The 25857-nt window shown below is 46.9% G+C and overlaps 3 protein-coding genes across 3 annotated transcripts; 2 read left to right on the top strand and 1 right to left on the bottom strand.

Annotated features, from left to right (window-relative positions):
* The first annotated feature begins 5296 nt into the window (after positions 1-5296).
* On the top strand, positions 5297-6481 carry LOC4326386 (uncharacterized). Its single transcript, XM_015778635.3, has 2 exons — positions 5297-5849; positions 5927-6481. Exons 1-2 carry the CDS (start codon positions 5564-5566, stop codon positions 6217-6219), a joined length of 579 nt encoding a protein of 192 aa, XP_015634121.1. The 5' UTR covers positions 5297-5563; the 3' UTR covers positions 6220-6481.
* Positions 6482-7317: 836 nt separating this feature from the next.
* LOC107280898 (transcription factor TCP20) lies at positions 7318-7982 on the top strand. Its single transcript, XM_066307982.1, is given in 4 exon segments — positions 7318-7389; positions 7392-7612; positions 7614-7720; positions 7723-7982. Coding segments are annotated over 4 exon segments (660 nt in total).
* Positions 7983-10847: 2865 nt separating this feature from the next.
* On the bottom strand, positions 10848-12949 carry LOC4326385 (leucine-rich repeat extensin-like protein 4). Its single transcript, XM_015769752.3, has one exon. It carries the CDS (start codon positions 12886-12888, stop codon positions 11176-11178), a length of 1713 nt encoding a protein of 570 aa, XP_015625238.1. The 5' UTR covers positions 12889-12949; the 3' UTR covers positions 10848-11175.
* Between the last annotated feature and the right edge of the window lie 12908 nt (positions 12950-25857).

Raw genomic sequence — 25857 nt, 5'->3', positions numbered from 1 at the left:
AGCGAGCTGCGACGACGCGTGAGCGACGGTGGAGGCGCCCTCTCATACCGCTTGCGACAGCGGCGTCGTCCTTCCCCACCGCGAGCGGCGGTGGCGCCCTCCCCCCACCGCGAGCGACAGCGTCGGCTTCCGCTGGGTGGATCCAGTGGCGTTGGCGGCTTCCCGCAGGCGGATCCAGCGGCGACGGCAACTTCCCACGGGTGGATTTAGTGGCGTCGACGGCTTCCCACAGGATTGAGATAAGAGTTGTGCGTTTTTTATTATTTTTCCCGTTCCTTTTCTCTTTGTTTGGATTGTCCGATTGGATTTCCATCGGATTTACGGACGAAGAATTGATATTATAGACGAAAATTTTCACGGACGACGGAAGCAAATTGAATCGGACTTTCCTTTTTTTTTGTTTTAATGTTTTTTCCCTTTTTCATTATTACGGACGACGGTAACGTTTTCAATTTTTTAAGAAGTTGAGATAAGTTTTTTTTTCTTCCGTTGCAATGCACGGGCATTTTTTCTAGTAATAGATAGATGGATTACTGCAGAGACTTAGTGGATTAATTACTGAATTGCGATCATTTTTTTCTTTTTCCCAGGATTAGTAATCTTGGTTTTTTGTTTCTCGTTATTATATGTGACCAAATTAAACTTATACATATCGATCCTATGTGCAAGTCGAAGAAACGTATGCATTAATCTTCGGGTGATTAACACCCAGTTTCATCCTTAAAGTTTTGCGAGCTTACCAATTCCTAAGAATACACAAGATAAGGGATGCCAAATGTCTCCTATTGTCCTACAGCATAAAAAGGGACATGATAATCTTAGCAGAAAACAACGAAACCTGTTGTCCTTGTACCACATTTTTTTTTAAAAATGGAATATAATATCCCGGCCTTTATTCAAAAGAGCTACAGCCAATTATTACATAGTACCACTCAAGAAGACAGTGTAAATCCAAATGAATAGAACACACCGTAGAGAATAACAAAGAATCCAGCCTAACTTAAGGTGATCACAATTATTCAAGTCTACTAGGTAAAACCCCATGCATTACTGCGGGAATTTAGTATGATAACAATAAAAAAAATAACGTGTAAGATAGCTAGATAACATCAGATTAAGTAAATTAAGTGGTTTATGATAATTTAAATTTAAATAGTATGTAAAATGGTGATTCAAACGTAAAAAGTAAGGTGGTGTGACTTCATGGAAGAAGAAAAGTAGGGAAATAGTTTGGACCATAGATTAATCATCTAAAGGTTAAAAACAATTGATGTGATATGACTTAATTAGAGAAAAAAAGGAGAAAGATAATTTGGACCATAGATTAATCATTTAATGAACTATATAAGTATATAGGATATAATAAAACATAATAAAGATATACATTGAAACATTGTGTGAATTATGTTGGATGATAATTTAACATGTTTGTATTTGAAAAGCTCTTAAATTATAAAAACTATAAAGATATAGTATGTTTGCGTGATGTTTAAATGTGATGATTGTTAGTGGATGATGATGTGGCATCTTGTTAATTAGTGGATGATGATGTGGCATCATGTTAGTGGATGATGATGTGGCATCTTTGCATGTTAAGCTTAAGGAGTTAGTGGGGGATAACTTTATAGTAAGATATGATTTGTAAATCCTCAACCATAATTAGTAAAAAGTTACATAACCGTAGTCTCCGACTTTCGACATGCAACTTTCAGAAACTCTTCATTTTCATCATACCTTTGTAGTTGTGCCCAAAACCGGAGCCAATGAGTTGTCCTGAAAATGACCTGCATATAGGAAAATGATGGTGATTTATCAAAAACCATATCGTTCCTACTCAGCCATATTGCCCAACAAATGGCAAAAGCTCCAACAAGTATCAGTTTACTCTTTTTCTTATCAACTCCCAAAAGACACCCATTAAAAATATGAGATATGCTAACTGGAAGATTAAAACTAAAAGAGAACTGAACTGCTCTCCATATGAACTTCGCAAAATGACAATTCATAAAGAGATGTTGAATAGACTCATTCTTCAAACAAAAAGAACACCTCAAGCTGCCATTCCAGTTACGCCTTGCCAAATTATCCTTAGTTAACACAACTCTTTTAAGCAAGTACCACACGAAAATTTTAATTTTAAGTGACAACTTAAGCTTCCAAATACACTTAGGTGGTGTTTAGATCCAGGGACTTAACTTTAGTCCCTGTCTTTAGACACTAATTTAGAGTATTAAATATAGACTACTTACAAAACTAATTACATAAATAAAAGCTAATTCACGAGACAAATTTTTTAAGCCTAATTAATCTATAATTAGAGAATGTTTACTGTAGCATCACATAGGCTAATCATGGATTAATTAGGCTCATTAGATTCATCTCGCAAATTAGTCCAAGATTATGGATGGGTTTTATTAATAGTCTACGTTTAATATTTATAATTAATTTTCAAACATCCGATGTGATAGGGACTTAAAAGTTTTAGTCCCATCTATACAGGACCTTATTTCTCTTGATATAGCCATTATTAATTAAAGCTAGGTATATAGACCTCACCAAGAAAAAGCCATTCTGATGGAAAATCCATCTAAAACTATAAGACGAATTATTCAACTGGATATATACCACATGTGATGATCATACAAGAGCACACATTCAATCAGTAACATCTAATTAAGAGCACACATGAGGATTGTGGTCTTGTGGATACCATTGAACTAAGATGGAAAAACGCCAAAAGCTTCCTAGTTTGTGTTTTCTCCATAAGCCCATGTTTGTGTGGTCCATTTGGCTTGCTCAGGCCTGGCCCGGGGGGGGGGGGGGGGGGGGGTCGAGCTGTGCCTTCGCACAGGGCCCACGAAGTGAAGGGGCCCAACCCCATATATGCTGTAGATAATAGCCCATGGGAATTAGGAAGCCCATTAGCCCAAACTAGCCCAGGAGAGGAAGAGACACGTACAGGAAGAAATTTTCGTCGATTGGCTTCCTTCCGCCATCGCCTCATGTTCGCTACTTCTATGTTCTGCCGCCCTTCCTCTGTTCCTCGTCTTGTTCCGAGGGGCGACTGGGCGAGGGTTTAGGGCGCGTCGACGGTGTCGTCCTCGGCGGCCGCCAGCAGCCGGTTGCAACATGCAAATCTCTCCGTTCAGTTACTGGAGGTACCCAATTGCTCTCCCCTTTGATGTATACTAAGTGTATATGTTTAAAGTTTGGGATTCAAATTTTACTCTTCAATTGCTTCTCTTCTGATTTCTGAAATTCTGATTTTGGGATTTAGGGATCCTACAGTCCAGCTGTGCAAGTGTGCAACTAGGGCAGTGAATAGTCATTTTCTCTAGCTCTCAAATCTCAACTTGATAATTTACCAGCACTCATTTTTATTATAATGATGAATTGAATTTAGTTTGATATAATTTCCATAAATTACTTATAAATTTCTAAATTTACAGTGAAATCATGTTGCCCAAAAAGCACGCATCTGGAAGTGAGAAAAGAAAAAAAGAAGAGAAGGATAGAGGACTTGATACATTGAAAAAAAGGAGCTATTGATGAGTAATTGATATTGATGCCATCGTCAATGACTTCGCATCGGTAAATGTTAGAAGAAAATTTTAAGGTAAGATATATAACTTGTTTTATAAGAATATTTTTTTATGCATTAAATTTATTAGAAATATCGTTATATTATTATAATTGTATTAAAGGGCCCATTTTTCTAGTTTCACTCTAGGCCACTAAATTGACAGGACCGGGCCTGGGCTTGCTTGAAAGGCACTTTTGGGTTGTGGTTTATAAACTGAAGACATTTAACTATGCAACGAGAGAGAAAGTACCTCAAGTATCTAAATTTTACACTAAGTTTTTTATATGTCGAGGTACTTATTATCTGGGCCATGGCCGCGACGTCTAGAAAGGAGGTATATTAAACACTTTGATTTTTCATCTTGCTGCCGTGGGCTATGGCTTGGGGTCTAGGAAAGGAGGGATATTAAACACTTCGATTTTTCACCTTAGTACATAGCTTCCGTTGGATCAAAATTACAATGGCCTTTGTCCATTTTTGTGTCCTCCCTACTTCATAATTTTGAGTTCAGACTTGCATATTTTTATTTGCCTGTTGAGAAACCTAAAGCATATCAATCTTTTGATACGGTCTCTACTGTCAAACTTTGATCATTAATATCTTTCATATATATCATCGGCATCTACAAAATTAACACTCAAAAAAGTATATTCAAATATAAATCCAACGGTACCACTCATGTGGCACTAAACATAGGAGTATATTGTAAGCTTATTGATAGTAAACAAAATAAACACGACATTTTCAAATGCATGCACGCCTTGTATTTATTTTAGGGAGGGAGTACAAGGTTTTCTCCAACACAAGTACACAACTATTAAATCTTCATAACTAAAGCTCATACATGCCGGCCAGGACTACCATTTAAAAAAATCGAGTGATGTAGTACTACCATAACTTTTTCCCGAGACCGAACTTAAGGTCTCATCCAAATAAATTGTTTGCCATCAAGGGAGCACCAATTGTGCGGTGAGAGCAGTCTCAACCCATAACACTAGACATGGTTTCCATAAATTCCACATTATCAAGAAACTAGTACTAGACACTACTCTTCCAATGCAAACACCACTATTCCATACTTTAATTTAATGCTACTTATCTCACATGATGTCTTGGATGTTATGTAGAAACCATGTCTCATGCAAGACATGGTTTCCTTTTTTTTCCTCATTTATTCACTTGCCATGTCATTTTTTGTTCTAGGTGACAACTTATTTAATACTATGGACACCATTCTAATTATTGGGTTGGGAATGTCCTGGTGGACTCCATGCACTATGTTTCAAATCCTCGTAGTCAGGAATATCTACCTCTTTGAGAGTATGTTACGGGACGCATATGAGGGTGTGGGTAAGCCGTGCAATTGGGGGAAAAAAAGGAATTGTTTGCCACCTATAAACGATTTTTTCCCGTTGCTCGGCAGTTGCTTAGGAAACCGGCAAATCCTCAATTTGACTTGTACCGTGTAGCCATCGATTTTCTTGAGTTTGTTCTGTTTTCGCCGGTAGATCTCCACGTTCCTTTTTTTTCCGTAATCCAAGATTTCAATCCCTTCACCGCCTTACAATTTTAACGTTACACCGAAAACGGCCGCCCATATCACGCCTTCCGCCCCTGCAAGGCTGCAACCGCGCTCCCTCCCCGATCGAAGCCACGCAACGGCACACCAACCCCGACACAGCAACCGCCCGCAACAACAAACGTACGCGCTGCCGCTGCGCGCCGCTGCCCGTTGCCCGCAAGCGTCACACACTGCTTACACCCACGCACACACCGCGGCGCCGCCCACTCGATCGAAGCACCAACTCGCTCGCTCTCTCGCTCGCTTGCTTGCACTCTCGCCTTCACGCGCGCGCTCCCCCACGCCCACGCGCCCGGCGTGAGCATCAGCCGCCCGCGGCGCGCGCTACAAAATCCGCGGCGCCCGCAGCGTCCGGTGTCATCGATCGTGGCAGGGAAGTCCGGAGTTGGAAGCGATCGATGGCGGCTACTACGACGGGACGAGTTGTTGCACTCGGCGCGGTGGCCGTGGTGGTGGCGCTGACATTCCTCGCCGGCGGCGCGGACGCCGACTGCTACGACTTCTGCTTCAAGGACTGCATGGCCAGGGAGAACAACATGGTCGACTACTGCAGCTACGCCTGCGACAAGACGTGCCAGCCGGACAAGCCCACGCTGTACTCGTCGTCGTCGTCGTCCCGCCTCGCCGGCGACATGGAGTGCCAACTCTCCTGCGCCTTGGGCTCCTGCCACCGCCTCCTTCCGGGTAACTAAGCACGCAATAACTTTAATTTGATCGTGACACATCAGTGGCGGCAACTAATTCTTGGTTTGGTTTTGCAGACGGCAAGGGCGCCGTGGAGGCCTGCTTCGGGCAGTGCTACGACGGCTGCAAGACCACGGCGGCGGCCAGACTGCCGAGGCCTCTCCGCGCCGGCCACTACGTGCTCTCTAGTCCCCCTGATGACGTAGACCATGATCCGGACCACCGCTACGTGTTCTCTAGCCCCCATGATGACGTAGACCATGATCCGGACCAAGTGTTCGCTAGTCCACCTGACGACATAGACCGCCATGTATTCGCTGCTCCTCCTGATGTTCTCGCTGCTCTTCCTGGTGAGCCGGACCACGCCTGACAAAACTGATCACACAACTTCGCTACCTGCTGCGAACGAATAATCTAGCGCTGCATGCAGCAGCAGCATGCACACATGTGCACACTAATTATATGTCATATGCACTTCTATGTCGCAATATATGTATATGTTCTCCATGTAAAGATAGCGTAGTAGCGTGTGAGTGACTGTATGCGTGCAGAAGGCCGGATTGGTCCACTACTAGACTGCTTGCTATCTATGTGTAAGCGAAAGTTCAGAGATATCACTGCTCATTTGTTTTCTTCTCCTTCTCTGCATTGACAACAAATTGTGTTCTGAACGAGACCAACGGGGGACCTCCTCTGTTCGGACAACGGATAGGAACAAATTGACCGCTGTGAAAAGCTAGCTGACATAACTAGCGGATAGAAGCAAATTTGGTTCAGTTTGATCATCTCCCCGAACGATTTTGCTATATCTCACTCGAGAGATTTTTTCTTATCTCTCACTCAAATTTACAGTGTATTTTCTTGCAAGTTACACTGTAATTTATGAAACTTACATTGTAACTTTTATAAGTTATAGTGTAATTTTTGAATCTTCACATGCAAGTTTTGAAATTTATATTGGATTTGGTCTTTTTCTTGAAGATATGGCAATTTAGTGTCTATTATGGTGTTTCTTAGTTGCTTTTTGCCTTCTACTGTGTCTATTGGATTTTAATCTAAAGATTAAAAATCTGTGTGATATCATCATAAAAATCTTTCGAAAGATGCATAGGTATTCCCCTGCCAGAATAGTTCATATTGGACATACTGTCGAATGAATAAGTCCATTTTGCCTTCCTCAATTCTTCCTCTTTATCGAATTACATCCCTCAACCGCAAAACTGGGTATATTACCTCCCCTAAGTGTTAAAACCAGTACAAAACAACTCTCTTAGTGGTTTTTGACAGTGGTTTTGCTGACGTGGCATCCTAGTCATCGAAAAAAATTAAAAAAAATACATGAGGGCCCACATGTAAGTGGCATTTCTATTCTTCCTCTCCTCCACCACTCTCCTCTCTCCTCCCCCTTCTCTCTTTCTCCGGACAAGGGAGGCGCCGGAGGGGCGGAAGATGTGGGGACCGCCGGAGGATGCGAGGGCACGCCGCGAGGGAGAGGATCCGCTATCAGCAGCAGCAGATGCAGGTGGTGGCGGCGGCGTCGGGGGGGGGGGGAGGAGGATGTAGGGGCTAGGGCCGAAGCGGAGCTCGAACAAGGACCGGCACACCAAGGTGGACGGCCAGGGACAACGGATTCGGATGCCGGCGTTGTGTGCTGCCCGGATCTTCCAGCTAACGCGGGAGCTCGGCCACAAGTCCGACGGTGAAACCGTCCAGTGGCTGCTCCAGCAGGCGGAGCCGGCAATCGTCACTGCCATGGGGACGGGTGTCGGCGCTGACATCCGTCGCACCCTCCCTCCCTTCCCCAAACTGCGCCCTCTCCAGGTTGCACCACCACCACCACCACATGTGGGCTGCCGCCGCGGCGTTCGCCGGTGCCACATCGGGTTCGCGACCATGTTCGCCGCCCACGTGGCGGCGGCCATGCCGGGGCTAGAGCTAGGACACTCACAGGACGGCCACATTGGCGTGCTCTTCGCCCGGTCGCTCAGCCAGTTCTACCACCAGGTCGGCGGCGCCAGTGCCACTGGTCAACTGCCACACCCGCACCACCATCACCAACACCATCAACAGCAGCAGGAGGACGGGGAGGATGACCGCGATGACGGCGAGTCCGATGAGGAGTCCGGGCAGTAGTAGGCGCACCGCCAATTGTTCATCCATGCGTCTCACGTTGTCTCTTTGGAGAAGAAAAGGAGAATTCCAGAAAGGGACATGCAGCTAATGGAGGGGGGATGCTTTTGTTACTGCTGGGTTGTTCTTCATGGGGGTTTTTATGTCTGATTTTTCCTCGTGTGGTGTCGAAGCTCGAAAGAGGCTACTACTTGCTCCGGCGACTTGTTGGGATGGATCATGATCATCTTCAGTTGTTACTCCTACTGCTCCATGGATGGTTGCCGGTTTATCCCCCTCCAAGTGTTTTAGGTGAAAGCTCAATCTTTTGCACTCGACAGTCAGCACATGACATGCTCTTCGAAAGGTAGCTTGATGAGCTTATGTATTTTGCCGGAGGTCGGCGGCGCGAATAGACAGCGGGAGGATGCGTTGCCGGCCGAGCAGATCGACGCTGTGGCAGGTGAACCCTCCCCGTGCGGGCGCCGCGGCCGGCGATCCTCTCCCTCGCGGCATGCGCCCACATCCTTCGGCGGTTCCCACACCTCCCGCGCCTCCGGCGCCTCTCCTTGCCTTGCTCTGTTCGAGGAGAGAGAAGGGAAAGAAGAGAGGAGAGTGGTGGAGGAGAGGAAGAATAGAAATGCCACTTACATGTGGGCCCTCACGTATTTTTTAAATTTTTTCGATGACTAGGATGCCACGTCAACAAAACCACTGTCAAAAACCACCAAGGGAGTTGTTTTGTACTGGTTTTAACATTTAGGGGAGATAATATACCCGGTTTCGTGGTTGAGGGATGTAATTCGACAAAGGGCAAGAATAGAGGGAGGCAAAATGGACTTATTCCTACTGTCGAATGCGTAAAGTACTAGTTGGACTCTCAAAGGGCCACATACGGCCCACACCGAGCAGGAACCAACGAACAAGGTGGCCCATATTTGATTGACAGGGAATGTAACCCAATCACAGAAGAATATCATCTTCTCAAAAAAAAAAAAAACCAACAATCACACGGTAAGATCCAACATAGACAACAAGTTCCAGGCAACCGAGACTGAACAAAGTCCTAAAGCATACAACCGCACATTCAGCACACTAGTAAAATAAATACTATAGTCGCACATGAATATCACTACCTTCAGCGAGGTCAAACACTCACATGGATGGCATCGGCAGTTGTTAGTTGCGCCCGACCGAGCAAAACGACGTACTGCCGCTACCCAATATATATGTCGTGGCAGTACAAAAAGAAAAATCTCGACGACGCACATGTAAAACACCGACCAGTCGACGGAGCCACGGCGAGAGAGAGAGAGAGAGGGGCAACAGCAAACGAAGCCCCAATGATGGAATCGCGCCGGCGCCGGCGACTCCGCCGCGTGCGCGCGCAGCAAGTCAGAACTACTAGCTAGGCTACAAAAACACCAGGCGATGCGAACCCAACCTCCGCACATGCGCGCCGGCGCTGCCGCTGGTTGGTTGGGAAATTGGGAGGTTTGGTTTTGTTGCCTGGTCATCGCTCGCTACGTTTGCTACTCCTACTAACCATTTGGTCTCATCCTCGCGGCGCCATGATCACCAGACACCGGTACTACTACCTAATCAGATGATTCATTCGTTCACAGGCCAGGACGGCCAAACTCTGCTTGCCTTTTTGCCCTGCAAGGCAAGAGGCAGCCATCTCTCTGCATATCTACTCATTTGTCTCTCTCTCTCTCTCTCTCTGTTTCTTTTGGTATCATGCATACTCGATCCCCTTATTTGAATTTGATTTAACTTTTTCTTGTTTGTTTGTTTGGAAGGGCAGTCTTGATTTGATCGTCATTTTTGATTGGTCAGTAAATCAAGAACTGGTGGATTCTGATTTCTGCATATCAACGTTTGTGCAGTGAGAGGGATCGATTAGCCTGACAGTTTGCATGTCTGCCTGCAAAGCAAGAACATATGCACACTCGTATATATACTCATATACTCCCATACAGCAAGATAATTTTCTTTTCTTCCAATTAGTTACGTGCAGCGCATACTCTGTTCTGCAGCTGGCGGCAGCGACGAAAGTTCTATGCACGTTGGTGTTCGTGTAGGCGATTATCTATCGAAGTTCTTTTAGAATCATCCAGCTAGTTTATTTAATTAGTACGCGCCAAGCGCAAGACGTGGGTTAAGTCAAAATCAACGGTTTTAAGTCTCTGCACTAAACAAATCAACACAGTTCGAATCCGGTGACACCCTTTGCATTGTAGTAGTACACTGTACGGCAACACAGAGATAAACAAAAATGTACTGAAGTAACTGAACAGTACAAGTACAATAGCTCCATTTTTTTTTACTGTATTACATACTTACATTATACACTCCATCAACGATAGATATCAATGCAGATACTACTCTGAGCTGGTCCTGAAAATATTCCATCCAACAACCTGAATGCATGGCCGGCCAGGCAAATGTTTTTCCTGCTCTTTTCTCATTCTCTGATGAAATCTTCTTGTTCTATATATCCTATACATTTATCCTGTGATGTCAACTTCTCCTGTCCCAATGCAATAATACTGCTGCTATCATACTAGAGAGATCATGCAGATGAATGTTCTGATGCGATGACTTCTAACAAATTGGCCTAACAGATTACATGGTCCCCGGCACTTCCCTTGCTATGCTAACTTTTGCTGACTTTGTTGCTTAGAACATTGCGTCGCTGCTGGCAACCTTTGAAGAGGATGAAGCTGTTGGCCATTCTTCAGTGTGTTCAAATTGCTAGTTGTACTTTTCTGGAGCCTTCAGAATCTTAGCTGTTCCAGTTAGCAGAATCCAATGCTTATTTAGTTGTCAGTACTAGTATATGCTTAACTTTTCTAGGATAATATTGCCAACTCATAGACACCATCATAATGCAAATGAGAATATAAAATCTCTCATTCTTTTCTTCTTCATTTCTGTCTATGTATATCAGAATATGGCCATTTGTTCACAATGGATTATCTGTAAATCAAGCAAATCAATGGGAGGAAAAGCAGATTTCCTGCTGTTCATTCAAAGAAGGAGAAAAAAATAAAAGAAGAAAAATACATACAGTACAAGCAAAAGAAAATCAGGAAGGAGGGGTAGTAACAGAAAAGATTTAGCATCCCTTTTTTTACTCAACATACAACAAATTTAACAATATGTATGATCATAGTGTGTGAAAAAAAAAATCCCGAAAGAATCGATTTTAATTTTATGGCTTCCATGTTGCTGCCGGCGGCGGCGGCGATGAGTACTCGTACACCGGCAGCTTCCACTTCACCGGTGATGGAGGTGGCGGCGACAGGTACCTGTCCTCCGGTGACACCTCGTACTGCGGCGGCGGCGGCGGCGTTTCTTGGTAGGCTGGAGGTGGCGGCGGCGACAGGTACCTGTCCTCCGGCGACACCTCGTAGTACGGCGGTGGCGGCGCCTCGTGGTACGCCGGAGGTGGCGGCGGCGAGAGGTACCTGTCCTCCGGTGAAACCTCGTAGTACGGCGGCGGCGGCGAGCTGTAGTACACTGGCGATGGCGGAGGAGGAGATGGAGGCGGTGGAGATGGTGGAGGCGGCGATGGCGATGGTGGTGGAGGAGACGGCGGCGGGGGAGAAGGTGGAGGAGGCGATGGAGATGGTGGTGGTGGAGATGGAGGAGGAGGTGAAGGTGGTGGAGGAGAGGGTGACGGCGGTGGAGGAGACGGCGGCGGCGGCGATGGTGGCGGTGGCGGAGGCGACGGGAGGACGAACTTCTTGCACCTGAATGCGTCGCAGTTGACGTGGTGGGTGTTTTGGAATTGGCACTGCTCCGCCGGCCTCTGGTCGGGGCGGCCGGGGATGCAGTTCCGGCGATCGTCGAACGCCTTGACGTGCATGCACACCGGCGGCTCGCCGGTGATGAAGTTGTAGGAGTAGGTGAAGTTCTGGAGGTGCGGCAGGTGGCAGATGCCCTCCGGCACGTCGCCGGTGAGGCGGTTGTGCCCGAGGTCGAGCTGCTCGATGTTCTCGAGCCTGGCGAGCTCGCCGGGGATGGCGCCCATGAGGCTGTTGTGGCTGACGTCGAGCACGGCGAGGCCGGTGAGCATGCCGAGCTCCGGCGGGATGCAGGACTTGAGCCCGGTGTTCATGAGGATGATCTCGTCGAGCGTGCCGGACATGTTGGCGACGGACGCCGGGAGGCAGCCGCCGAAGTCGTTGTTGGCGAGCACGAGCACGGACGCCGGCGAGTTGCCGACGTTGTCGGGGATCCGGAAGCGGAGGCGGTTGGAGTTGAGGAAGATGGCGTCGAGCGGGCGGTCGAACAGCTCGGCCGGGACGGGGCCCTCGAAGTCGTTGAAGCGGAGGTCGAGGTACCGGAGGCTGGGCAGCCGGAGCACGACGTCCGGGAACGCGCCGACGAGGCGGTTGTTGCTGAGGTCGAGCTCGTGGAGGAGGTGGAGCCTCTCGAGGGTGCTCGGCACGGCGCCGCAGAAGCGGTTGGAGTTGGCGTGGAGCACGGCGAGGTCGGCGAGCAGGCCGAGCTCGTCGGGGAGGTGGCCCGCCATGTCGGCGTGGTTGAGATCGACGGAGGCGACGACGACGAGGTGCGGGTCGTCCCGCGCCGCCGCGCAGAACACGCCCTCGTAGGCGCACACGTCGGGCCCGATCCACGTCCCCGTCACGTTGTGCGGGTCCGACAGGACGGCGCGCTTCCACGCCTGCATCGCCACGTACGCGTCGCGGAGCCGCGCGTTCGGGAACGTGTACGACGGGTCCACGTACACGTCGCCGCCGCCATGGCCGCCGCCGCCGCCGTGGTAGTCGAGCAGGCGGCGGCGCTGGCTGATCAGCGCATCTCCCGACGACGCCGCGGCGAGGTGCGGCACGAGGAGGAGCGCGAGGAGGAGGATGCTCTTGGCGCTGTGGTTCGTCGTCGTCGTCGTCGTCGTCATTGGCGTCTGCGCATCGCCGGCGGCGAGACGGGGTGTGTGACGAGGAGGAGAGGTTTGATGCGGGGAAGGAAGGAGGGGAGGTGGGCTATATGGTCGCAGGGCGGGAATAGAATATTGTGGGGGAAATGGACGGCTGGGATCGCGGGGATTTGGTTGGTTTGCGTGTCCGTCTGATCGAACCAGCGGTGATGATGAACAACTGGCCAAAGGGGAAAAAAAAGATGAACTGAGTTGCCTTCCATTACGGGTTTCATGGAGGGAACACATGGTTTCATCCGACTTTGACAATTCAATTTTTCTTTCTTGGGATTTTCTCCTTTATAATGTGATTTTTTTTGTGTGAAGGTTTTAACATGAATCAGTTTATTTTCTATTGAAATCGAAAAGAAACCCATGTTAGAAAGATAGATTATTTTTTTTCTATTTTTTCAAGGAACTAGCAGAATCTCCTTAATTTGGCATTTGAATAGGCTCACTACAAGATGCGTTGTCTACTTTCCAACCGGTCGCATAGACTTTGTTAAACTTAAAATGAGTTCAATATAAACATAGTACATTTATCAAATATGACAAGTATTCGATAATAATCTCAAATATTTTTGTCTTTCGAGTTATCATAAACAAATTAAGCTGTCCTGAAGACCTGAATCTGTGAGAATGATCAGTAGTGAGGGCCCCGTCGCAACGTGCATACATCGAACCATACCGACGCGCTTAGTGGGTGTCCTCACCTAGTTTAACAATTATAGCTCATTTCGCCCTCTCCATGATACATCTCTGATGATTTCACACAGAAATTGAGATACACATTATCTTTTTTTTTCATTTTCGCCGACCGGCCAATCATGATTACAAATGTATATGTGAGGCATCTCTCTTTGTGATTCGTAATTAGGTTCGTCTGCTTTTGAAACTGTATTTAGCCGTTTGTTAGTTGGATGATTAGGGCATTAATTAATAAACTAATCGAGCAAGTAATCTTTGTCTCAAAGTAATGGAGTGAGTAACCCTTAGACGCGTCGAGTCCATTAGCAAATTAAGCATGTCTCGCCTTGAAACACGGGAGACGGCCTGTACGTACGTACACAAGCTGTGATCATGTGGCTAGCAGCTGGAGTATACCTCCTTTTCTTTCTCTCCGTTTTATTTTAAGCCAAGCTAGTCCCTTAATCTTGGCCCTAACAGTAGTACTTAATGTATGCCATTTGACAAAAAAAATGTTTTGGCTCATAATCTCGTACGCCAGCTGTCTGTATCAGGCAGTTATGGGCATCTTTATGGAATCAGAGATTTTGTGGTTGATTCAAGCAGTAAAAGTGCTTATTGGATTGATAACTCGCTCATACGGAGTATATAGGGTGAGTACGGTTTTTAAATTATTAAGCGGTATATTATTTCAAATACTTTCTACATAAAATTAGTTCTCTCAAAAATCAAATATTTTTTTTGTATGTATGTGATGCTTAATATTCAATTAATCTACATTAATAGCTCGTATAGTTTCACATGTTGCTGATAATCTAAGCAGCACTGCCAAATGAAACCTAAGGGCATCACTAATCAGGGATACTCTATGGGTGCCCTCACTAACTGAGGGTACTCCCTGGGAAACTCCCCTCAGTATCCCTATCCAAAAAGCACATGTAGATATTTTACTATACTACCCTTCTCTTCCCTCCCCCCTCTCTCTCTTCCCCTCATTTACTCCCTCCCATCTACCGCGTGTGGCATCCACCGAGGAGGCGAGGAGCTGACCGACGCCTCCGCCGGCTCGACGCCTCCGACCTCCCGTCACCGGCTCCACGCCTCTCACCCTCTCTCTCTCCCATCGTCGGCTCAAGGCCTCTCTCCCTCTTTGCGGCACCGGCGGATGCGGGCATGGGGCCGGCGGTGGCGGGCGCGGCGCCGGCGGAGGAGGACGGCACGGCGCTCCGACTCTGACCAGCGGAGGAGGACGAGGAGGACGGCGCGGCCGTCCCTCCGCCCGTTGATGTCGCGGGTCGTCGCCAGATCTGGTGCGCCACCGCTTCTCTCTCCCTCTTCGCCCAACCTCCACCCTCGTCCTCCCCGTCTCTAGCGTCACCGCCGCGCCTCCACCACGGCAGCTGCTGCCGCCTCCTACTCTTCCTCCGGCTCGACCTTGAGGGGAACAGGAGAGAGAGAGGGGGGGGGGAGAGAGGGGTGAAAGGGGAATTTGGTGGTGGAGCTACGGTGTCCACAGGAGCCCATCGCCCCTAACGCGTCGCTTCGTGTCGTCCGTCAGCCAAAAGTGACCGAGGGACACGTCTCCCAGCTGAGGGACGCGCTCTCTCGTGGGGGGACGACGGGCAAACGGAGCTGGACATCCGTCGGCGAGGGGACGACCCGAGGCTACGCATTGGTGATGACCTAAGGATGTATATTCGATACTCACCTTATCTAACTTTCACTCCTTCATTTTTTTTACGCATGTTCCCTGAACTATTAAATGATGTATATTTAACAAAATTTTTCTATAATAAAGTTGGTAAAAATCATATTGATATTATTTTAAGGGTTTTAACTAACACTTAATTAACCATGTATTTTATTTTATGTGCATAAGATTAGTTCCCAATTTGCACTGCCCAACAAAGCCTAGTTAACCAAGTCTAGTTTATCAAGCAAGCATTTGGGTGTGTTCCTGTTTGAAATCTCTCAGGCTTGTATATGTATATCAATAAGGGTGTTAGCATTGTGGTTGCTGCTGCTGTTGTTAATGATGATGATTAAGTAAACAGTAACATCAATTATCAGATGTGAAGAGCGGTATCACTCGTTTACTTTACTGTAATTTAGATTAAATTTAAACCGATGTGGATGTTTAAGTTTATATTTAGAAATGTACGTGTGATGAAAATAAGCTATACCTAATCTTTTTTTTTTGATCGGCTTTCATAGCTCCGTCTCTAACGGTTGCTGACCGGCTGAGGTCAGACGGGCCCGGCAATTCCACAAGGCGGGAGAGCAGCATGCATGTGAGGTGGGGGCCACGCGCTGACAGCGCCTAACACGGCTCTCGTATCATCGACGAGTCGGTATGTACGTGGCGCGCGAATCGGCTGCGGGTCGAACCGAACGATGCGATGCGTGCCAGAAATGTTTAGGTGCGGGGCCTGTGGCGTCCACGCCAGCGACCAATCACAACTAACTCAACATTCCCTGACATGGACAGCCCGCGCTGCGTCTCAGGAGGATGTAGAGTATTAAACGTTTAGTTACTATGCAAAATTTTACATCTGTCACATTAAACATTTAAACACATATATAGAGTATTAAACATAGAAAAAAAACTAATTATACAGTTTGCGGGTAAATTGCGAGATAAAATTTTTAAGCCTAATTAGTCTATTATTTGACAATGTGGTGTTACAGTAAACATTTACTAATGACGAATTAATTAGACTTAAAAAATTCGTCTCACTATTTACAGGCGGAATCTATAATTTATTTTGTCATTAGCCTATATTTAATACTTTAAATATGAGTCTGTATATCCGATTTAAACACCCCAAAGGATGCACAGACGACGATAGTGATGATGATGATGGGTTGGCAACGTTGCCTGCACCGTTCCATTTCGGCGGAAATCCAATTACGAAAATCCAGCATCATTCGCATTATTTTTTTCCCTCCAAATTACAGTCCAACTCATTATTTACTCCCAACTAGGTTCAATTTGGGCCATTTTGGAACGTGTGAATTTATCAGCCTTCACTAAGGCTGAGTTCTATCCTACACTTTTCCAACTTCTACCCCCTCCGTCTCTCACGTGCGTGTTCCGCAGACTGCTAAACAGTGCATTAGTACTTAAAAATTATACTAATCTAATTTTGTGGTTTTTAAGATAATATTTATTTAATTATATAATAATCTGACGTTTTGTTTTGTGTCGGAAAAGGTTTTCCCAATCTCGAACGAACACAACCAAGTTCACTGGAGACAGTCCTATTTCTGATAGAATAAAAAAAATATAAATACGTTTCTCATTTCTGCTAGAGTCCCGAATAAAAATTCCGAACGGCGCCTTAAATTATAAGCATCACCTGCTCCTTGCAAAGACAGCAGAGGTCAATAATGTTCACAATGAACGAGGCCCTAGTTATACCTGGATTTTTCCTCTTGGCTTGGGTGGCATCTGCTTGGTTGCGCGTTTGAACAGCGCCAGCTCAGCACTAATCCAAGTTTTTGTCCTTTTGGTATGATCAGAGAAGAGAACGACAGACACCACGAGTACTTGTCCTTTCGTACGCGGTTGGATCGGCCTATCTGAATTGCTGAATATGTGGGCCTAGCGGCTAGGCCTGTCACGGTGGAGGAATAAGTTCATCTAGGGTCCCTTAACTTGTCAACGAATCCGATTTTCGTCCTTCAACCACAAGACCAGATATAATGGGTCCCTCAACTATCAAAACCGGTACAGATTAGATCCCTCAACGGTTTCGATGGCGGTTTTGGTTGACGCGGCGCTTACGTGGCTAATTTGACTCAGTCTCGATCTGACGTGGCTATTCGATCCTGATAAACCTCGTGGGACCCACATGTCAGTTTCACACAAATTTAAAAAAATGGTGGGGCCAATGTGGGCCCCACATGTCATTCTCATCCCTTTTCTTCCTCCTCCTCCTCTCCCCATCTCCCCTCTATTCATCTCTCTCTCCTCTCTCCAGGCACGACGGAGAGTCAGCGGCGCAGCGAGCTGTAGTGGTGGCTCACGCTCTTCAGGTGCACCAGACACGCGCTGGTGATCTCCTCCTCCAATGGCGTCCTGCGCCGGCGCCGCCTTCGACGGCTCGTTCCTCCCCGGCTTGACGGACATGGAGCCCTTACCTCCGATGGCTGTCGTGTTTTGCCTGATGGCCTCCTTGCCGCGGAGCTTGGCGTTGTACTCCTTGCTCGGCGGGAGCTTGGGCAAGCTCGTCGGGTCACATGCCAATGGCTTTGTCCTGAAGAATTGAGCAGCAGCAGAGGACGCAATGTGTTAGAGATCCATGCGAGCGAGAAGGATAGGAGAGGGAGGGGAGAAGAGTTGTCAAGCGTTGTGGCGGTGGCGGTGCCCCGGTTGGGCGGCTCGATAGCGAGCACTGCGAAGAGGTAGGCAGCGGCCTTGCGGGCGTGGCCATGCACGAGGAGGAAGGCGACGAAGCGGAACCCGAAGCTCGCCAGGTCAGTCTGCATGAGCAGCGCAGTGCCGGGTGCGACCAATCGAGGGGCGTGGTCTTGTCGGCCACGACGAGGAGTTGCCATCCGGGGACGACATGAAGCGAGCGGCGGTGCCGGCGGGACAGGAGGGAGCGGTGCGCGGCGGCGTCGGCGGGAAAGGAGGGAGCGGCGTGTGGCGAGGTGCTCTTGCCGCTCACGGAACTCGAGGCGGGCGGTGAGGAGGCGGTCGGAGAGCTCCCTGAGGTCGAAGAGGCCTGGGGACGAGGAGAGCGGGGTGAGCGCCGAAGTGAGAGAGGAGAGGGGAGAGAGATGAAGAAGAGGGGGGATGGGGAGAGAGGAGGAAGAAGAGGGGGGACAATGATATGTGGGGCCCATGTGAGCCCCGCTATTTTTCTTTATTATTTTTGTGTGTGAAATTGACATGTGGGTCCCACGGGGTTTATTATCTTTTCGGATCGAATTGCCACATAAGCGCCACATCAGATCGAGACCGAGTCAAATTAGCCACGTAAGTGCCACGTCAGCCAAAACCGCCGAGGGACCTAATCTGCATCGGTTTTGATAGTTGAGGGACCCGTTGTATCTGGTTTTGCCATTGAAGGATGAAAATCGGATTCGTTGACAAGTTAAGGGACCTTAGATGAACTTATTCCCACGGTGGATGGGCAACTTTTCGACCTACTTAGGCCCAGTTCCAGTTTTCGTGGGCCTAAAGTTTACTAGGTAGACAGACTACGTAACGGTATTACCGTCGCAATGGAATAGCTGATGTCAGCATGACAACGGAATAACTGATACCAGCATGGTACCGTAGATACCCGATTTGATACCTCCAGTACCAAACATGATACCTAGATCCAATACTTAGATATCATGCTCATGTTAGTATGGTACCGAAAGTATCGAATTTAGTATGACATCAGACATGATACTCCGTAGGTATCAAATGTGATACTTAGGTATCTATCCTTTATATAGTAAAGTCCATGAAACTCCCTATAAACGCTCTCGAGCCGCCATGTGACACTCTTATAAATTAAAGAAAATCCAATAAATTATAATAAAAAAGCAAAACATATATCCTGTCAGGGTTATGGATACCACATACCTAATAGTAGTTGACTAAATCTCGGCAGGATCCACCACATACCATGTCTTATACGGAAACTGACCTCGAGGGAGTTCTGGATAAGGAAAGACAACCAGAGTTCTACATGGAAACAACAATGACTACTCGGATTGTATCCATATTGGTTTCCCTAGTTCTACTTGGACAAGGGGATACCTATGGGTATAAATACAAGGCCCCCTAGGAGGAGAGGGGACGGACAATCAACACCCAACACAATCGACATAGAAGCCACAACATAGAAGCCTACATAAGCCAAGACACGCCGCCGGATATCGACTTCAGGGATAAGCACGGCTAGTACCCTACGGTGTCTCTGGATACTGTCAGGAGAGATGAAAGCGCTATCTCTGATCTCGCCGGGCACGGATTCGAGGAGAAAGGCTACCTATCGTCGACTACGAGTCAGATCTTCAGACTGCCATGTCGACAACAGTTAGATAGGCTACCCCAAACATTGTACTGGTGTGATTATCATGAATAAGAGCAATACTGGCTTCGGCCAACAGGATGTAGGGTTATTACCTAACAATTCAGGGGCCCGAACCTGTATAAAAATCCTCATCTCCATCTCTTTTATCTCAGTCTCGCGTATACCCTAGTACCAACGATCCCCATGCCATGCAAATACCGTAGTCGAGACATCAAACGTCGACAGTGGCACGCCAGGTAGGGGGATTTTGGTGCTTCAAGGTTTCGACGAGATGGGTTTGAGAGATGGATTCTCCGACAACAAGCTACTCGACGACTTCGGCTGTGGGGAGATCCAACCTGTCCAAGTACATCTTCCGATTAGATCGGAACGCTCATCATCATCGACAACTTGGTCTATCGAGATCATCCAAGCCTTAAGCTTCGCGGCATACCAGAAGATGTCAGATCATATGATGTCGAACGAGTACGCAACAAGGTAATTGGTAGATTGGTTTTTTAAATTAATCTACTAATTTCGTAGATACATCCGGCATGTATCTACAAAGGTACGCAATATTTTATATGCAATTTATCGTACCTATTCAGATCGTACAATATTGTCAGATCTATAATTTATTATGTTTACCTAGAGCATGTTTTCTATACAATATCTATTGTGCGTGTGTCCCCGATGTTAAATAGACTATGGTCTAACGCTGGGGGCTCGCTCTGTTTTCTTCCATATAAATCATACTTGTTTACGGTTTACATAATGCCTGATATTTATTCTGCTCGCTATATCCTGATAATACTAGAAGATCCATGCAGTTTTTCGAATACATACTCGATATTCTCTGCTGTATGTCTTGCCTTCTAGAAAATATTTTTCAGGAACAATTGAGCACTCGAGTAGGTTGTGGTCGAGTACACCGCATTATCGAGAACGACCTCGACAAATGCAGAGTCGTCGCGTCCAACCTGCCAACGAAGACCGACGACCTATCTCATAGCACCGGCCATGGCTGGACTACTCGAGAAAAGGTTGTTAACGGATAATTATCGCGAACATCGTCGGCTTGATCACCCGATATGATTGCGAACGAACATCCGGATATGCTACGAGTTGGGTGTGTGAGTCATGCTGGCCACATGAGACGCACATGTAATAAACCAACTCTAGCACCTCTACTGGTGTTCGAGAGATAATTCTACACGTTTGCTGGTTCTCGAACCAGTACGTAGCAATCTCTCGCACCGCAAGCTTCCATTGGTGTTCGAGAGATAACTCTACACGCTCGCTGGTCCTCGATCGAGAGATAATTCTACACGCTCGCTGGTTCTCGAACTAGTACGTAGCAATCTCTCGCACCGCAACTTCCATTGGTGTTCGAAAGATGATTCTACATGTTTGCTGGTCCTCGAACCAGTACGTAGCAATCTCTCGCACCACAACCTCAGATGGTCGAGGTACGACTACAACAATAACGCAGCGGTCCTCGCACCACGACTTCAAATGATCGAGAGACACCTATTCACTGGTTCTCAACCAGTCAATCGTAGCGATCTCTCGTACATTTACTTATAGTGGTTGAGTTACGACTACTAGCTGTTTCTCGACCAGCGGTGTAGCGATTCTCCCACTATTTCCACTTCAAGTGGTCGGGTTACGACTACTACCTGGTCCTCGACCAGAGGTGTAGCGATTCTCCCATTACCTCTACTTCAACAAAGTTGATATCAGGTACACAATATCACCAGGTGTTTTACCCAGAGATCCCTTACCACGATGACACCTAGAGTTGAAACCTATCCTAATGTCCCTTTACGCCGTCTTGACAAGGCCTCTGAGGAACCTAAGGGAACTTCGGCTGGGGATGCCCAGAGCCGATAAGGCCTTGTCGGATCCTTCAGAGATGAAAGACCATGTAAGATATGGTTGTGTAAGAGTTCTCACCGTGCGTATTAACCAAGCCGTGTAATCGGAAATTGGATTTTCCAACTTCACGGCTGGGGGCTAGGATCAGTGCTTGTTCAACCGAGGCAGGTCAAAGGTCCAGGAGCCATATCTTCCGAGAACGATTCTCCGATGACAAGGCTGGGGGCTAGGGAGAGTGTATAACTCAACAAACTGACTGATCGAAGTCGGTAAAAGAGTAGACGCTCATATACAAAACATTGGTCTGTAAGTTTAATTCATTTTCGGTTTTCCATACATATTATAACATGTTACCCTTTGAGCGTTCACTCGGGGGCTATTTCTATCTAATATTCTTTTCTGAGTATTGATTTCAGGAAAATTCTATTCGACATTATCGAAGACTCCATGTCTCTATGGTTGTACACCAAGATCGACTAAGGCGAGTACGACAAATGTTGACAAGGCTTCGTCGCAGATTCTACGCCTTCTCGATTGCTCGAGAACAGTTGGTGGATCTCGACAAGGAATACGGAATGAAGAGATGGTGTACCCGCCGAGATAAAATTTCTTGACTTCAATCCAAATTCTCGATTATAGCAAGACAGGAGACTTAGTCATATGCTCTGTACTTTCTTGGTTGACGTCGGAGATTGACTCAGACAAACCCTTTAGGTGTCCTCCCGAGGCTGACAAAGGAAGTCTAACGTTATCTCTGAACTCACCGAGAACGGTCACTTGAGCTCGATAACAGTTATTCCATGGTTAGCGGTCGAGAATATGAATTCGTTCATTTGCATTGAAGTCGGGGGCTACTGTCAGGGTTATGGATACCACATACCTAATAATAGTTAACTAAATCTCGGCAGGATCCACCACATATCATGTCTTATACGGAAACTGACCTCGAGGGAGTTCCGGATAAGGAAAGACAACCAGAGTTCTACATGGAAACAACAATGACTACTCGGATTGTATCCATATTGGTTTCCCTAGTTCTACTTGGACAAGGGGATACCTATGGGTATAAATACAAGGCCCCCTAGGAGGAGAGGGGACGGACAATCAACACCCAACACAATCGACATAGAAGCCACAACATAGAAGCCTACATACGCCAAGACACGCCGCCGGATATCGACTTCAGGGATAAGCACGGCTAGTACCCTACGGTGTCTCCGGATACTGTCAGGAGAGACGAAAGCGCTATCTCTGATCTCGCCGGGCACGGATTCGAGGAGAAAGGATACCCTGTCGTCGACTACGAGTCAGATCTTCAGACCGCCATGTCGACAACAGTTAGATAGGCTACCCCAAACATTGTACTGGTGTGATTATCATGAATAAGAGCAATACCGGCTTCGGCCAACAGGATGTAGGGTTATTACCTAACAATTCAGGGGCCCGAACCTGTATAAAAATCCTCGTCTCCATCTCTTTTACCTCAGTCTCGCGTATACCCTAGTACCAACGATCCCTATGCCATGCAAATACTGTAGTCGAGACATCAAACGTCGACATACCCCTTTATTTTCAGTTAAATTGGTGGATCCAATATTATACATCGTTAGATAAAACTAGGAAGGTGGCCCGCGCGCATGCCGTATTACGTAGATCCTCGTACCAGCGTACCCCAGTACCCTCTATATCCGGTCTACGGGTATCCCCCGTCGACAGTGGCGCGCCAGGTAGGGGGTGTTGACAGAAAACACGAGGCCTGGGAGATCTGCTTAACTCCAGTGCAGGTCCAAAACTCTCCTTCGGGTGTATGAGCGTGCCAGTTGATTTGATCCTACAATCAACAAGAAATAGAACAAAGAAACCACAGTTAATCCTATAAATGATAGCCGATCGGCTAGGTGCCGATGACATATCATTTATTTCAAGCCGATGTCATGCGTACATCGATCGGCAAATATCAATAAGCAAATCAGAACTAAATCTACTTGATCGGCTGTAGATATTAATGATATATAATCCTTATATCGATATATACTTAAATCAAGTGATTGGGATAGATCGGTCGCCTTGCCGAGACAGTATAAATCACTTAGATCGAAATATATATTAATAGTGGGATTATATACATTTATAGCATAGCCGATCAAATGGATCTAGCATGTATCGGCTAATACTCCGATACCACTCTATATTAAGATGTTAAAGCAGGTAGAATATACCAAACAGTAGCTTAATATACTTAGATGCAATTAAAATCTTAACATAAAGGGCAGATTTAACATGTCAATCAAGCATATAGAATAAAAGTAGTTAAATCAGATAAGATCGGCTGAAACTCCGATACTACCCTAATCGGCAACCAGAAAGCAGGCTAGAGATTGCAATTCTAAGCACGACTTAATAAATCAAACTCAACTGATGCAGCATTAAGTATGAAAAGAAGAACAATATCTAGACAATCAAGACGCTGGAAGTTTCATAGAGTGGTAGATATATCACATAATCTAAGTTAACATCATTGTCTAACCTAATCGGCTGCCTTCCATTAACAGATGTTAGCCGGTTACAGATTAGATGAAGATATTATCGAAGATTATATGAGATATATGATAACTCGATGAATTATATAGACAAGATTAGAGTGTCATAAAGATGGAAGCACTAATCCTAAGAACATAAGTCGTCATGACAAGCTTTACCTCTTGTTGAAGTTCGAAACCGATGCAGCTCAACCCGAGAGCACGAACTCGTCGAAATAAAAGTAAAGCATAAAGGGTGGCGATGCGCCGAGATTGTATTGGATGTGTTGTTCTTTTTACATAGGACTCGGGTCTATTTATACCCGAGAATTACAAGATACGTTCATAACAGACACGACTATTATCTCTAACAAACTCTAAGATACCATAAGTCTTTACGGCAGGCTTTTGCCCAAACATATCTCTAAGGAAATTAAATAGAATATCCTAATTAATAGATACAATTGCCTTCCCAGGACTCTATCCATGCATGGCAATCATCTTGAAGCACATCAACTTGAACCCGATGACGTACACCGAGTCATATTATCGGAATCGGCTGTATCGGCTAGCCCCGTCCGACTCGAACTCTGCCGACCTGACCTTAGCCGATTTGGACTGCAGCTGATTCTTACTCTGTTTCCGCAACGATCTTCATCTTGGATTCCACCTCGATCTGATCTTCACCTTCGATGCCAATAGTGATAGAATTTACCAAATTTGGTCGTTAAGAGGGGGATTTGGTGCTCAAGGTTCTACTACCATGTCATCCAGCTTCGTCGACAACAGCGTCAACACCAACCTCAACCAAGGAGTTCCTACTTCAACAATGCTGGTGTGGACTCAAGTCGGCGAAATCATCTTCCCGGTTTACACCACGGTGCCGATCTCGGCTGGTCCATCAATGACCGGAAGGGAGAACGCAGTGGCTACAACCCAGGACGACTCCATGTCGAAAGATCCTCCCGCCGAAGTGGAGAACGGAACGTCGACGACATCCGATCCCGAGAAGGATCCCAATGCGGCCAAATCTTGTCTTTCCGACAAGAATCATGAGTCGACGAGGATGACTTCCGAGGTGACAAGGTCCTGGTGTCCTATCCACAAAACCAGAAAACACACCTTGCAAGCCTGTTGGGTTTTTCTCAACGTACACGCTGAAATTCGTGCTTGCAAAGAGCGTGGAATTCAGCGTACTTCTCCAACTCTTGATGTCTATTGTCCTATTCACAAGACAAAGAATCACGACCTCTCAAGCTGCAAGGTCTTTCTCAGCGCCATGAAGACGTCACCTCCTAAGGTCCAACAGTCACGTATCCCCCTCAGGGATGAGGACAAGGAACAAGGAGCGACGCTGATCACAGATCGATTCGTTGGGGTAATCGACATCGATCCCCATGAACCATCAGTCTTGCACCTGCTCGAAGACTATGGCTCATCGTCAACGAGTACGCCATGCGAGGTATTGACTATCGGCTGGACCAGCACGTCAGCGCGCGCTAATTCGGAAGCGGAAAATCAAGTGACTACATTGGCCCAGCACATCAGGGCCGTCAACGCAATACTGAGGGAAACCCCCAACGATCCCGTTCTGAACGACGATGTCGCACGGTGGACAGAACGACTACGGGAATCAGTGACCAACCTCAGCAATGCGTTCGAAGAGGCCGCTGCTGCAGCGCACTCGGAACAGCCACCAACTGGCGGTGCTAATGGCGAAAACCCTGAACAGCAGGAATCGCCTCATCGAGCCACCCCTCCACCTCGCGGCACCGGCGATCTCCGCGATCACCTGAATGGCCGCTGAGAGGCGCGACGCGCACGAGACAACGAGAACAGTTCCCGACATC

Source organism: Oryza sativa, chromosome 1, assembly GCF_034140825.1.
Source record: "Oryza sativa Japonica Group chromosome 1, ASM3414082v1".
In the NCBI taxonomy this organism is placed as follows: Eukaryota; Viridiplantae; Streptophyta; class Magnoliopsida; order Poales; family Poaceae; genus Oryza; species Oryza sativa.
Note: the sequence above shows the minus strand (reverse complement) of the source record. Positions and strands in the feature narration are given on the sequence as shown.

Excerpts from the sequence above, each read along its gene's own strand:
- LOC4326386 (XM_015778635.3), top strand. The coding sequence starts at position 5,564 with ATGGCGGCTACTACGACGGGACGAGTTGTTGCACTCGGCGCGGTGGCC. Across the intron at positions 5,850-5,926 it reads CTGCCACCGCCTCCTTCCGG|ACGGCAAGGGCGCCGTGGAG; the intron begins GTAACTAAGCAC and ends TTGGTTTTGCAG.
- LOC4326385 (XM_015769752.3), bottom strand. The coding sequence starts at position 12,888 with ATGACGACGACGACGACGACGACGAACCACAGCGCCAAGAGCATCCTC.